Source organism: Oryzias latipes, chromosome 7 (assembly GCF_053564925.1).
Source record: "Oryzias latipes strain Hd-rR chromosome 7, Olatipes_Hd-rR_3.1".
NCBI lineage: Eukaryota > Metazoa > Chordata > Actinopteri > Beloniformes > Adrianichthyidae > Oryzias > Oryzias latipes.
In genome coordinates, this window is record NC_136243.1 from 27,299,664 (window position 1) to 27,315,914 (window position 16,251).

The 16,251-nt window shown below is 38.7% G+C and overlaps 1 protein-coding gene across 7 annotated transcripts in view; it reads left to right on the forward strand.

The window, feature by feature from the left end:
• Window positions 1-517: 517 nt before the first annotated feature.
• Window positions 518-16,251, forward strand: part of LOC101170586 (TOX high mobility group box family member 2) — an 89,078-nt gene continuing 73,344 nt past the window's right edge. For 2 of the 7 annotated variants that reach the window (XM_078950781.1, XM_078950783.1), the window contains exons 1-2: window positions 564-883; window positions 1,010-1,130. In XM_078950781.1, coding sequence (XP_078806907.1) covers window positions 1,026-1,130 — 105 coding nt within the window. In that variant the 5' untranslated portion in view covers window positions 564-883; window positions 1,010-1,025. Of the gene's footprint in view, window positions 1,131-16,251 lie in introns of all 7 variants that reach the window. The other 5 variants (XM_011476924.4, XM_020704533.3, XM_004070368.5 and 2 more) reach the window with 3 other exon arrangements.

Sequence of the window (16,251 nt, forward strand, 5' to 3'; positions counted from 1 at the left end):
GCTTAATTTTCTGTAAATATGGCCTCTATGATGAGAAAATGAAACAAGAATATGTGAAAAACACAATTTCCATTGGAGTGGCTCTTTAAAAATCTAAAAAGGAAAAACAAATTGGGCACATTTATGTTCATTTAGATTGATTAGAAACATTGTTTCAGGAACAAAAATATTCTGCCCTGATATTGTTTTTCAACTAAATAGACCAAGTTGAGAATGCTGACAGAATGGATCCAAGTTGTTTGTTGTTTTTAGCTCACAGAAAGCACAAATAACTAACAGAAAGAAAAAAAAAGAAACAAGCAGGAAACCATCATGCTTGACACTGCAACCTCCTCCTGCAAGCCCTGGCACAATAACCTAAATGGAAGGCTTTATGAAACACTGATAGAAGCAGAGTGAGCTTTATAATGCACAGCCGTGCACACCACTACATTTCCAGCTAATCAGAGGCGCGCAGTTGCAGAAAGGAGAGCGGTTGCCAAGGCAGCCACCAATCTCCCCTCCCCCTTCACCCTCCGCTCCTCTTCTTTGCCGTGTTTTATCGGCAGAGGTCGCATGGCAGAGGGAAGTCCATTCACTTCTATACTGGAACCAATGCAAGAATATGCACCTCCATAACAAAGCCTGCATGGAGCCCTGAGAGAAACGGGGAAAACTGCACATCTGCGAAAACTCTCTCAGATCAGACAGGATCTAAGGAGGCTTGCATTGTTTTAGCCACACGTGCCTATGAATGAATTTGCACTCAGTCTGCGCTGCTTTGAGTGAGTGTTTGGCATCATCCTGGTGCGGGGCTCTGAGGAGGACTGCGCTCACCGGAGTTGGTGCCGAAGTTCGGCTGGGAACGGATGTGAGGAAATAGAGTACGGAGCACAACTTGCCCGTTAGTTTTCTTTCTTTTTCTTTTCTTTTCTTTTCTTTGGTCTCCCCCCCTTCCATCTCTCTCGCTTTGACGTTCTTGCTGAGACAACAGTGAGCCAAAGACGCTGAAAGTGATTAATGCTTTCAGTTTCGTCCAACCTGAGATGGATGTGAGATTTTATCCTGCGCCCCCGGCAAACGTGGGCACATGCTCCCTACCGACTGATCCCGGTTGCCTGAGCTCGTTGGACTATTACCACCCGAACAAGGTAAATTATAATAACAATAATAAAACTGTGTGCTGCTCACTGTCTCATCAGTTACTTTCTGTGAAGCCATCACGCAGCGTTCCCGCTGCGCAAACGCAAGCTTTGGACATGTTTTTGCGCACCGCGCGCACTTACTGTAAACATTCAGCCGAGACAAAAATGTCAAGTGTCGACAAGTTAAGTGTCCTGGAGCAGTACGGGCTGCTGATAATTTCGTCTAAAACAAGACAACGAATAAGTGCCATAAAGCTGCGTAAACTCGACTGTTACATCCGAAATCTGTTTTTGAACGCATCAGGTGCATTCCAACTTTTTTTTTCTTCAAAAAATGAAGCATGTTTATGATTTTTTACTTTGCAGTGAAGCTGTGCACTTGTGTTTTGCATGAACCAGCCGATGCAGAGCATCAGACCTGTAGTTGGACCCTATGTCTCCTAGAAGGATTTTCTGATTAGTTCCTCATTTCTGTTTATTTACACCATTGGACTGATTTCAAAACCACAAAATAAGCCAAAACAGAAAAAAAAAGTGTGACCAACATACCCCCCCCCCCCCCCAGTTTTATCATCCCAATGGTTTGCTGGCCTGCACTGACTCTCTTAAAGTGCGCATGTTCTTAAAAATAACACATCTATCCATAACAAATAAAGCAGATCGATCACTTAATGTAAATAGGCCCAAACAGAATAAGGTTGAGAAATTTAACTATTAACCAGTGACGTTTGACTTCCACAAAATAACAAAAATGCAAGACTTTATAGAATTTCCTATAACAATGAAAGCCTTTTTTAACCTTTGTTTTGCTGACACCATCGGCTATCCACATTCCCAAAGTGAGAGTTTGTTGCTGGCTTACCATGATGTGAAAGTGAGAATCATGAGCTGGAGTTTGGATTGAGATAAAGATGCTTTGGAGCTCTTTCTTTCTCAGATCAAAGATAGCTTTCGATGGCAGGTGAAGGAACTGATGCAAAAGTCAGTTGAGGATGTTTGACTTTCATTGTGTGGGCAATGGAAAATCTTCGTAACAGGATGGAACATTCCAAGAACCAAACAGTGTAGAGATGCGTCTGAAAAATGCTGCCGCAATCTACACTTTAGCTACCAATTTTCACCATCCACACCTTTTTGGAGATAAAAATAGAAAGCTGTTTAATGTCGTTTAGGTCATTTATTGATTAAGCGGTTTCACTCCCAACTATGCAGAATTTCTTTTTGCATCTTTGTAGGTCAAATGAATCTGGATCATCCTCCATCCAGATAATCCTAAAAATATGCTAATATCTAAGCTCACAGCAAAATGCTTGGAAACAAAACAACTTGATTTCAAACGATATGAAGAGCTTTCATATGAGGAAAATATGATTCTACTGTCAGTAAGAGGATGGCGATCATTTGAATAATTGAAATTCCCTCCACTCTGTTTACTTCGGTTTCTTTCCAAGAAAGGGGGGCATGGGTTCCTACCTGTGCGTGTGTAACACTAACTACCTTCACTAAATATGCAAATTAGGCCTGTAGAGATCAATTGGTGTCCTGTTTACATGCCGCACAAGATCCAGCTCTTTAACTGAAACTGCTGTTAAACTGACTGCAACTCAAACCGAACAACTGTATGTAAATCACATCTGCATGGTACCAATTCTTTTTGACAGTTTTCGTGTGCCAGGTTATAAATTATGCTTGGGCCCTTCTCTGAGGCTGCAGGGAGGCAGACGTTAGCCTTGAGGTCAGCTGTTGGACATGTTGGTTTGTGGCTGCACTGTCACTTTTAGCTTCTGTCTAGCTTAAATGGTTTCTTTTGGGGTAATATTTTTAGAAAAAATGAAACAATAGAACTAATAATAAATCATCTTCCCCTTTTCCAGTACCAAAAAGAAAATCTGCTTTCTAGTGTTGAATGTGTAAACAACTGAGCTCCAGGCAGACATTTGAGTGATTGGTAAGTTTATGTGACTTGCAGGGAACAGGTGGCACTGTCAGCCTTTGTCTCGTTGCTAAATTAGTCATAACTGCACATGTATGATAGATTTCACTTTTTAGTGTCCCAACAGTTGCTGTAATCATCTGTTTGTGCAACTGCTAAAAGTAAACATTTCTGTGTATTTTGGCAGCAGATGTTTGGGATCAGCAAGGCCCTAAAGAAATGTATTTTACTTTGCAGAACGGATTTGGTGCTGAGCTGCATTTTCTGAAACGGCCTGCTCTATAAAACACTCGAAGTGATGCCAGGAAAGTGTGAGATGAGAATGTACATCAAGTGCAGATTGAGATGATTCAGTGGGATCTATAAATAATCCTTGCAAATTTCGATTTCTGTACTTTCAACACTCACTTTACTTTACCGTGAAAAACGTGGTGCCCTCCCGTCAGCTGAGGAAACTTACACAAAATGATACCAGCAGTGATACAGAATCCACTGCATTGCATTAAGATGGTGTGTCCAAGTGGAGCTGTTCTGTTTGCTTCTCCAGCTCTAGTACTAAGAATGCAACGCCTGCTCCTTTTATTTGAATACCTTAATCAAACTGTGCTGACTGCTGCTGCTGCTGGACTGAGGTGCTGTCCACAGTACAGAAGAAGAGAGCAGAGCCTGTGTTTATACACCCGGGCCCCACCCAGCTCATATATCCTGCCAACAACTGATATCTGCTTAGATAGAGCCTGAATGAAGAGCTGCCTTTGTTAGCTGGTGGTCTCTTCTGTCAGTTTATTTGCAGAACGATGCACTTCACGGTTTCATTTATTCTTTACACATGATGTTTGTTTACTTTATGTTATTTTCTTCAGTCTTTTTTTTCATTATCAGGTGAAAAAAGCTTTTATATAGATAGGAAAAGTTGATGCTTCTACACTCACAGTTTAATCATGACAGACTGGTTTAATAACCAATCACCGTAAAGCTGTAGGTGTATTAAACCTTCATGCTGAGTGGTGTATTCACTATTAGCTAATGACAAATTCTGACAGGCAGGCAGAGAATGAAAGGATGAGTTGGAAGGCTTGAAGTAATCAGTAGACCCGTTTGAGGACACTGTGCTTGTGTGTGTGTGTGTGTGTGAACATCCTAACTTCAGGCTATTCAAGCATTTTGCTGACTACAGAATCACAATCCCATTTGCTTTCATAGGCTTGTGCAGAGGAAGGCCGTGCATACCACAGTATGACAGACAGAGCGAGCAGGGGCAAAGCAAAAAAACACCATCTCAATCGCCCCCCCCCCCCCCCTTTTTTTTTTCAAAATTGTCCTTAGATTTTAATAATCGAACAGTTTGAAATCATTTCAGTAAAACTGCAGCAGCCTCTGACACTCACTGAAACATGAAAAAACATTTTTTCCAAACTAAATGCAAGGTGTCTACATTATGTGGGCAGCTGTGTTGTGGATATTTTTGGAGAGCAGTTGTGTGATGGACAAACATGAATACTGATGAGACACCTGGTCCACATGGAGGATCATTAATCACATTTCCCCCATTCAAATGTCTCGTGTCTCTTTGACCTTTACTTGCAGTGTTTTTGTTTGATGTGTGTGCAATAAAAGTGACAGTGTGTGTGTGTTTGTGCGCAGTGCTGGTGGGAGGGAAGGGGATGCATGGCAGTATTAAGCTACTTTCTCGTCAGTAGGTATCAGCGCATTCCCCTCAGCGTCTGTTACCATAATTAAGACCAGCCGCCCCACTTTTGCTTACATTAGTCAGCTCAAGCCTACCCATGGGGCAGTGCGTTGGCATTCCTATTTCTACAACTGAAGAAGAAAGAAAAAGAAACAGAGCCAGCACCTGCTGCAGATTAGGCCTCGGGGTTTCTGCTTAAATGTTGATTATGTATTTTATTGGCCGTGTACAGAGAAAGGTAAAGATCAAGTTGTGTATTCACTACAGGAAGACTATTGCTTATAGCTGATCAAGCAAATAAAGTGCAATCAATTAGACAGTACTGTAGTATAAACCCATTTTTTCAATGTTCTAAATAAAGTTTATTAGTTGTAAATAGGAAAAAAGCTACACAAAAAAATTAGAAGGTTTGTTGTGAAAGTACAGCTTGCTTAACATTAGAACATTCAATTTTAGATAGTACATGACTTTTGTGTTACATGACCCACTCCGGTCATTCTATGATCTATTGCAAAAGCATTCCCAGTAGTCTTTTAATACAGGATTCAGCCATTTTTAGCCAAAATCAAAAAGTTGTATCATTTTCTAGGACAGTTTCTGCAGAGCAGCACCAGTTCATTAGAAGTTCATCTCAGAGTTGCCTACAGGACTGTTGGTGACCCCGCCCCCCTTCCCATTACCCGCAACTGAGCTATCTGTACGCTTTCCTGCTTACAGCCCCTCACACCCCCTACCTAGCAATGTTGGAGCTATCCAGCTGGAAAGTTTTGAGCAGCTGGAAAATAAAGACATACATGAAAATCAATGTTTACATGTGGATGCTTTAGAATGGGGCGGAGCAGGCAGCTTGTAGTCTGTCGTAACAAATACGCAAACTGCATAAAATAAAGAAATACTAAAAAACGAAATTTTGAGCTTTATTTTTTTTATATTATCCGAAAAATGCCACAAGAACATGTTAAAAACACCAAAATACAGTTTTCATTGGAGCGAGTTTTTTTTACATTTTTTTTACTAAAGTTATTTTTCTTAAAAGAACAAAGGTTTTACATAAGTTTGGATTTATTTTTCATTTCTTGAAATGTGAGTTTTCTGAAGGCACAAGAAAAATTAGAAACAAAAGTTTCAAGTCTTATTCGTGAGCCGCTACATCTATGTACGATGGGTAAAAGTGATCTCTGCTGCATCTAATGCGTGTTTGAGCAGCACGTATTACAGCTAAGAGAAAGCTCAAATCTATACAAACGTTTCCAGTTGTCTCAGCTTCCTGAGGCATGTCCTGTGCAAACACTGCATGCCATGAAAGAAGTTCCTTCCTAGGAGTTTAAGTCTCTTTCCCCATGCTTACATTCACTAAATATCCTGTGCAAGTATTATTAGCTTGGTGTTGCACTTGCATTGTGGTCTCTTTTTCTTCTCTTGAAAACATGAACAATAACAGGTTTCTACTTCACAAAGGCGTGTTCGATGTATCCATCTGAATCAGGATTAGCTTTCTTTGCCGGCTGAGATCCCTCGCCATGCCACTTGTCTGTCTGGAGCACGCGTTTATTATGTGTGACATATTTAGCAGGCTGATATAATTGCCTTTGCAAGGCTGTAATCGTCTGCGTCCAGTTCAGTCAGCAGGCTGCGGGAGCCCACAGAGCCACTGAGGTAATCAAACGGTGGCTCATTCATCCTCTTGAGAGCTAATGATGAGCTCTATGATCTTTACAGTGGGCAAAGAGCAACCTATGACTAAACGTACTTTGCTTCTTGTATCCTAAGAGCTATTTTATGAGGTTTGCCTTGAAGGAAGTTTTAATAATTAAAACTTGTTCTGAAGTTGGCCAGAAGCCGTACAGATGATTTATGTTGCTAAGAAAACAAACAATGGGAAGAAAAGCACGATTTTTGGAAATTATGACATATGGTCAATAGTATTACGCTGTTTAGGGCTGCCTTTCTCTTAACAAGGCTTGAGCGAGCTCACAGCAGCTCAGAGGGCTTGTTAACACACAGGAAGGGGAAACTTGAGCAGATCTTTTTATAGAATTGTTAATAACACAGTAGACAGTAGTGAAAAACCGTAGCCTAAACCCACATTTACTTGCGGAACCCACATGAACGAAACAATTATGTGTATGTTTAAATATATATGTGCATTTTTTTTCGTGTATGCAATGCTAGAACTACAGAAAAGTATTTAGAGGCTACCATTTTCCATTTAAAAAATGCTGGCGCTAAAAATAACATAACATAACTTTATCACGTAAAAAGCACAATTGTTATTGTTGAACCAAATGATACTCCATTTAGTGAAAACATGGGATCAAGTCAGACCTTTCTGGTAAAATAGTCACTTTTACAGTCAAAGGACAGTTTATTTTTTGCTCAACATCAACCCATCACTGAAACCTCTGTTGTTAAAACCAAAATGCTCTTAATTTCTCTTTAAAAATTGCTGTAACCAGCGAGAAGGTTTTGTTATGATTTGCTGGTACCCTTTTGTGTGACTTTCTGTCACATAAGGAGCCACAAAAGAATCAGGTGATTCCAAGTTAAATTATCCAGGGATGGATACAATTTAGTTACGTGATGCATGACAGCAATAAAGCTTTTTATTCTTACTTTTGAATGCACCCTATATTGTTTTATGCAGATTACCACTGCATCTCATTTACTGAGAAGTACAGTTGGGAGAGATGATGTCATTTGCAGAAAACAGGTCTGCGTCGAGCCAAGAGGGAAAGGGAACGAACCTGATGGGTGGTCATGTTTTATTAAGTTTCATCATGACGTCTTGGCTCTAGCTTATCTTACACTTTGCTTTGTTGATAATTAGAGATCATGTCATGTGTCTGGCCTGCTAAATAATTGCACTCTGCTCTAATCCCCTCCTGTCCATCCTTCACCTACTATCTTTTTCCTTGTCATCTTAGCTGTAACCAAATGCTGCCTGAAGATACATTTAAAAAAGAAAACATGACACGTGTGTCTGATAGCCGCTCATTGAAAAGTTTTTACTTTTCTCTAAGATATTTGGAGGTTGGCGGATTTGCTCTAAATCCAACAAGAGGTAGTCAACAGTGGAGCACTTTGTGGTTAGCTTTGTGGAACTTGTTAGATGAATGACTAATGCCTTCTGGCAAGTGCCCCAGGTTTACTATTACCAAAACAATGGCACTTGATACAGAGCAGGGCAGCCTTGGTTTTCACACAGACAGGAGATCAGGCTGGTGTTTTCTTTTGAACCCTAAATGCTGACTGACCATTCATGCGGCATCCCTGAACACAGAAATGCGCACAAAGGACATTCTCAACCTACACTGCTTAAAAAAAAAAATCATAAAAAAAGACTCTTTTTGTTTCCCCAATGTCCTCTCTGCTGAAAATCTATCTCTTTTCTGTTTATGGACCTTAACATGTTTTGACACAGATCCTCCTCATGCTCACACATTGAACTAATGCCACACTGGGCTGGGAAACATTTTCAATGAAATGTGTGTATGAACGCGTGTGTATGTGCGTTCAAAACTCGCATTCACGTGTCGCTACATAAGCTTTTAAGTCTGTTTTTGGGCTGTACGCACAAAATGTGCAACGATTGAGTGCGTGTCAAAAGTTAACCCAGTTGAACTCTGACCAATCAGGAACTTGGAATTGGTAGTGGCGTACGGCTAGCCTCCTTTTCAAGCGCGAATATGCCAACTGTTTGAAAATTAATAATTTAATAATTGCAGTTTGTGCCGGATGTAATTATGACATAAACAATTTCATATATCGGAATAGAGCTGAGAAAGAATAAAGCCTGGAGCAAGATTCACGAGATTTAATGCGCTTTGACCAAGCCTCTTCCAACTGTTTGTACATGCACAAGTATCGGGGTATCTATGGCAACAGTCCAGTTTGAACACCATGCTATATATTCAAAAATCCATGTTCAGCCCGTTCTTTAACATGTGCCCTGCGTGTATGTGGCATAAGAACTGAATAACTTAATTCCTTTTAACTATCCTTACAGTGTAATCTGGGATAATTTTGAAGCGACAGCATTAGGCTCAAGAAACCAAGTAAAGACTGGATGAAAAGCGGCTGAATTCATGCAGTGTTTCCGCAGGAGCTCGCGTCACGCTTTGTGGTTTAAGCCTAAAATCCTCACTGCACGTGCAAATGCATGAAAAAAACAATTAACCTCACCCTATAGACACATTATCTTCTGTCTCTTTGTGTGTTTCACCTCATCCTACAGTAAGCAATTTTTCACTCATGTATGTCCCATCACACAACATGCCCTAAATGAACCATTGACCAAAACGTATTAGCAAACTCCTATCTCTTAACAGCATTGTAACAGAGAGCCACCAGAAATGAACTCTTAACTCAATAATGTGCGGTTACCCACAGCTGTATCACTAAACTCATTAACTATAGCCACTGTAGAAGGACTTACAAATGATCATTTATTCAGACGTGGAACTTCACAGGGATATGTGCTCGTATTGCTGTCATGTAGGAAACAAGTTTTAAAACATCTCATATGCCATCAGGCACCGGCTGAATTTGCATAAAGATATCTTCAAATGCAAAACGAGTAGTTATGCTGTTAAGTAGTTATTGCCTTTTCAGAGTGGAAGCTGCTAATAGCTGCTGATTTCAGGCTCAGTGTGATGATGTGTTGTTGAGGTTTTTGTAGATCTTAGAACAAAACCCAGAAAAGACACTGCAGCTGAGTTGAGTACATTGAGCTGTTTTCAGTTAGAGGAACTAAGATCTTTTTGTCAGCCTACATTAGGGGTCAGTTTTAGTGCAATGTCCATCGAAAATGACTTAAACACATGTTCTGCTGATTTTGTGGAAGTAAAAAATAACATCAAAAACTGTATAATGACTATTTAAAGTCCCACTCCAATCATCTTTTGACCTATTTTAACCCTGGGGAACCCCAAAACAATAATCTTCTGGGCTTTTAAAGTCAATATGACAACTTTTTTATATATGTCCTCCATTATCAGAAAAAATACCACAGAAACATGCTAGAAATACCAGAAAACACAATTTTTATCGGTGGTTCTTTAAACATATGTTCTGCTGTTGATGTGGTAAAAAACAAACAAAGAAAATGCAAAAATACGGTTTGTAGAATCTATAAGATCAAAATTAGAACCCGCACAGTCACATGTTGAGACTTACACCCCCTATGCCCCCATTATCCACACATTCACACACACACGCACACACAATTTCCACATAGCTTCGAGGCATTTCATTTCCTCTCCTCCTATGACAACATCACAATATAATGGGACATGATGTCACGTGATCAAAACTAAGTAGACAGAGTGATCAAATCTCTCTTTCAGCTCCTCTCCAGCTCGAAGGGCAGAACGGTCAGTCGTTACATATAGATGAGAGTTGGTTCAATTACAGAAAAATGGGTTTTGTTCGCTTGTCATGAGCAGAGTGATGGAGCGCATTGGAGAAAATGCTTTGTTGCTTGTTTTACTTTTGGATTTCAAAAAATATTTTGCCATAATGGGATGACTTTGTTGGAAACACAGTTGTGTTTTCAATTGTGAAGAGTTACGCAATAGGGCTGCAGTTTTTATTTTTACTCTCACATCAAAGCTGTAACCATAATTACTTTAAACCAAAAAAAGATATGCCTTATTATATATATATATATATATATATATATATATATATATATATATATATATATATATATATATATATATATATATATATATATATATATATATATATATAACCATTGTGTATCAACTGTGTATCTCCTAGTCTGTGGCAGACAAGAACAATGAATGAAAAAAAACACAGGGCTGCACACATTTTTTGATTATATTTGTACATTTCTGTTCAGTTCAGATTTGCTAAATCTGTTCAGATTTAGCGTTATTTATAGTAGGTGGTTTTAGTCTCTTCGCCCTGACACTTGTTTATAGCGTCTACAGTGTGCTTCATCAGAGGCATCACTTGCTTTTCTTATGCTGTTTTCAGAAGTACCTGTAATTAAGTCATTCTGGAGCCTTGAGAGGGTGACTCCGGCGCACTGAGCTGAGACTAGTCATCCACTAATTGTGCAGAGTCTTAATTTCTAATGGAATAAGGGCCAGAGGGAATGCTGCCTAATGAGTTGCATTTACTATGCGTTTCTCTGCTCTGTTTACTGTAACCGCTGTTGCCCTGGTGAATAGGAAAACAAGTGTGAATGAAGCAGGTTGTTCCGTTTAGATTTTGCTTTCTTTATCAGTCCAGGCTGGAAATTCCATGATTCACCATTGAACCAAATGTAGAGACAGTTGGAAGAAATAACCATCTGAAGATACCTGCTGCCATTAAGGACACGTTGAGTCGAGTTTTTCTCCATTTTTTAAACGATGAAAGTCATCAACAACCTATTGACACACTGTCACGTGGTGTGTGATTCACCTTACTGTTCACTTAATTCGTGAAAGAATGTTTTCTGAAGATAATCAATAATCAATAAGCACTTGATTTTGCTATTTGAAAAGAAGCTGGACTTGATCTGATCAGAACCGGAATATGAAAACTATGCAAAACTATAAAAGGAAATAACTTAGTAGGTGTGGGATTATATACGTGTGCTTGTTCCCACTCCTTTTCAAGCAATAAATCAAGCTCTACTTGATTTTAGTTGATAATCACTATATTTAATGAATCAAATGCAACTTATTTGTGTCTTTGTTTTTTTTGTTTGTTTTATCTATGCATTTCCTCATTTCTGTAATGAGTTTGATAAATCTCTGTGGTTGTCTACAATTAATGCTTGAAATAAAACAAATCAATCAAAATTAGTATTCAGTTCTGTAATTCAGTGAGTTCTTCAAAGGTCAAGTAAGGCTCTAAAAGTAAGTGGGTAGAAGATATGAGAGGTGTGCTAAAATGCATAAAAATGAACATAAAGTAAAAGGGAAACCCCGAACAAAAGAAAAATACACACATTACAAAACTTCACTCTGGGAGCGTCAGACAACTTTTAGTTCTGACTATTTTGCAATTACCCATCTACAAAAGTGACAGAATGACCTTCTGTCTCTGTTGTTTCTGGATTTATTTTGTCGATTTGTTTTTTCAGGCTGTTAATTATCTTATATTTTCCCCTCTTATTACTAGTTAAAAACCATATTCTGACAATGTGTGTTTTTACGTAGATAGATAGATAGATAGATAGATAGATAGATAGATAGATAGATAGATAGATAGATAGATAGATAGATAGATAGATAGATAGATAGATAGATAGATAGATAGATAGATAGATAGATAGATAGATAGATAGATAGATAGATAGATAGATAATGCAAAATGATAAAAAGTGATCATGCATACTTCAAAGGCCATTAACCCGTTTATACCATGGTCACTTACTAAAGAAATAAATATTAACCACTTTTTAGTCCTTAATTTTTGTTTGGATTTGGATTTGGAAATCTTTTTTCACAAAAAGCGGACTATTTGTTACGTGGTGCGGCGCCTTGTCATGGTAACATGACATGGTAACATGGTAACATGACATGGTAACATGGTAACATGACAAGGCGCGCCGACACTGCGCCGCCCCACCGCTACAGTCAAGATTCGGGGATATAAATGTGCCAAAATTAATCTTATGGCCGTTTGAAGTATATATATGTATATATATATATATATATATATATATATATATATATATATATATATATATATACATGCAGCCATTATAATTTGTGCCATTGTTGACAGCAGTAGGGAAAATTGTCATGTTTGTCTTGTTTTGTGTCATTATGTGGAAAATACAACAAACATAATTAAACACGAGATAACTTTCGATTGAACTTCGGCGATGGCATTCCGCTCTTTTTGTTGTTATCCAAACATGTCTGATGAAAAGGAAGTAACTGATTGACCCAAAACTAAGATTAAATTGTGTTTTTATAGACCAAAATCAGGATTGAATTTGATTAATTTCTAAACTGCAGATTGGGTGTGAAGTTGGAACTCAGGGTAAGTAGAAAAAAAACATTTTTTATGCACCAAAAATATTTTTCGGCTGTACTTGGCTTTATGTGCGGAAGAATACTGTTTTTAGTAACTGTGACAGTAGAAACCCATGCAACAGTGAGAGTTGATCTACCCACACTTCACTGTTCAGAGAACACATTTGCAGAGTGGAGCAGGAATGGTTGTTAAGATTACTTCTCTACTCTTTATGTCATGATTTAGTTTTGAGGCATTTCAGCATGGACATAAATCACAAATAGGGCTGGAAATCTTGACAAGGCAGTCAGGAAAATGATAGGGAGAAAAATAAAATAGTAGCAAAAGTGAACTTAACTTATCTGTCCCTAAAAATATTCTTTTTCGTTTTTCTCTCTGAACCTTTGGTCATTACTGGCATCGGAATTGTCAAAGTTTAAAAAAGGATGCAGTTTAATGTATTTTTTAAATAAGCGTTTTTATAAACTACATTTAAATTTATTTCAGAATATTTTTTCTTCCAATTTTTATAGCTTTTATGACGATGTAGCTTCAAACTCCCAACGCTGCAGCCCCATTAGGTGTCCTAGATGAACACATGTTTGCATGAAGCTTTCAAATCCTGCAATGACTTCATTTGAGTTTTCCTACCCTTATCGCTTTTGAGTAAGGTTTGCTTTTGCAACTGACTTAAGGCCCTTCCTCTTATTGTTTCAATATGTCAGAGCATTGTTTGAATGAGGTCAACCATTACCGATCAGGCCTGGGGCCAGCTTGACTTCAGCTGATTTAATTGAATATACGGCATGAGTCAAACTCAAACAAGCAGAGATTGCTTTGCCTTGACAGCCTCATTACTCCACATTAAGAACTCATTTCGCAATGCATTTTGACTTTGAACTTGACAAATGATGAAAAGGAGAATCAAATAAGTGCACAGATTTTGGAAGACTGCTCTTAAAAAAATGCTGTGGCTCAAAATACTACAGTAGTGGATGTGTGTTCAACTCGCTAACAAACAAAGGAAAAGGCTTTGTGCTGCTTTGTGTACGTTAATGCAAATGCCTTCTGGGTTGGAGTGTTCTTATGTTTGCCAGTTGAAGTTACAGAATGACGTTTGACGCTATTTTCCCTCTTAAATGGAATTTTTGTCAAAGCTCGATGAATTCAATCTGCCTTGTCAGTCAAGGCACAGACACTGCTGAGCATGGAGAAAATAAGTGAAAGAAGTCTTTTTGCTTCAGATTTTAATGTCAGCTACGAGTTGGCCACACAACGACGCCTTTATGATGTCCGTGCATAAGAAACAAAGCATTTCTTGTGACATTCCAGATAATGTGGTAGCAGGGCAAAAAAAAAAAAGATGACTTCTATTAAACAGTCAGAGTGAACTCTATTTTAGCATTTCATAAACCTTGACTAAAAATCTCAATTAAGCACGCATTCTTTGCGAGCAGTTGGCAGCTTGGTCAAAGCTTGCAGGGAAAAATACATAAACGTGCCAGGACCTCCCTCCACAATGGGGAAGGAAATGTAGAGACTGCAAAGGCTGCGCAGAGTAGATATGGGAGTGTTTGCTTAAGGCTAGGTATCAGGCGCAAAAACAAACATGGCTGCCCTTAATGAGTCTGTTTGCCTGCCAAAGGTAAAGACAGCTGTTGTCTCTCGCCACAATGAAACGGGCCTCACTGCCACAGAGGAACCCTCTTTGTCCCCATAGTAACGCTCACCTGCGCACTCATATGAGGGAACTTATTAGGTCGTCTTTACTGATAAATAGTGAATAAAATGTAAATGTCAGTGAGCTTTCATGAGGTCTGGCTGGGAAATGAAAAAGGTTTATGAAGTCTCTAAAGTGAAACTGTAGGAGGTTGAGGTTACATTACTGAGTTTAGACATATATCATAACACGTGAGAGTTGGGTTAAAGCAGATATTTATACATCTTCTGTAAAGTTAAAATTTTTTCAAAAAACTCCTTCTGTGTAAAAGGCATCTGAACAGGGAAACCTCAAAAAGCACTTTACCTTGCAACAAGAAAATTAAGATGATCTTTCTTCAGCTGACCAGCCAAATCAGCACTGACAGCTTTCTGTACTCTAAAGCTAATTTTAGACTTAAGAATAAGACTGAGTTGCCTGCAAAAGCAGACAAGAAGAAGGCGCGAATATTACAGGTTAAGCCGTCAGTTGCATCAGGGTTGCCTTGTTGAAGCACAGCACTCCCAGCCCCCTGCGTCTTCCTGGCATTGTTTACAGAACATTTGGAGCTACTGAATGGAAGACATATTTTTTCCATTATTCTTCTCCCGCTGATTAAAGGAATGGCAGTGTCACAAACAAGCATGACTTTTTATTTTATTTTTTTAACTGAACTTGTTTTAGTCAGACTTAACTCAGAAGCTTGGATTGCAGACACTAAACTAACGTGGCTAAAATGTGTGCATCCTGCTCAACTGTTGCAAAGAAATGCCACAATTTGGAATTGTGGTTTTGTAGTAACTAGAACACTGCTGACCACATGTTTGATTTTTATTTAAGACCTACAGTGTTGCTCGAGAAGTGACTTGCACTCTCTGCCCTACTTGTTTTTTTTTTTTTTTTTAAATGCCACACATTACCCAGGCCTCCTTAACTTTGGATAATCTACATTTTGTAAAGCTGGGGGACTCTTTGAAAGAACTCCGTTAGATGCTACGTGCATAGTAGGATGTGGCAAAAAAATAGTTTTGCATCTAATATTAAAGATCCACACCAATGAAAACCGTGTTGTTAACCTGTTCTCGTCGTATTTCTTCCATGACGAAGTAAATACAGAAAATTAAGATTAACACAGCGTTTTCTGAGTATGTTTTTATTCAAATTGGTGCAAATGGAAAAAGCTTGTAGTTGTTACATACGGACTACAATCGACAGGCCACTAGCTCCCAGCTCCGCTCCATTCCTATGCATCCACTTTCAGACAAATAGATCTATGTACATCTTTGTTATCCTCCTCAGTACTGTACGCCTAGATATATCCAATATTGCTTGCCATTTTTTATGCAGCAGTAATATTAGATTGGGATCATGAAGAAGGGATCACGGGAAATGTATACAGGCTCACTCTCATCAAAAGATTATAGGAGAGGGACTTTTATAGAGCTGGTTAGTGGAAACGGTACGTGCAGCATTTCTAACCAAAATCAGCTAACAGCTGAATGTAAAAACATAGGCAAATTTAATTTACACTCAATAGAATAAATGGGAATCTATTTCCTCCAAACAGCCTGGTTAGACAAACCATAGAGCTGCAGTGTTTTTAAGGATTTCCCTTTTTTGAGGGGGGGCACATGCTGTTTTTATGGCGACAAACTCCCAAAACGTCAAAGGTTAAAAGTGCTCTCCAGAAATTACTACTTAATAACCTTGACTGAGTGTTGATTGAGAATAAAAAGCCAATTATCATAATAGGATATGGGGCATAATGACAGAATTAAATGAGTGTGACAAGCACACAATAAGCCTGCTTTGTCATCGCCTTAGC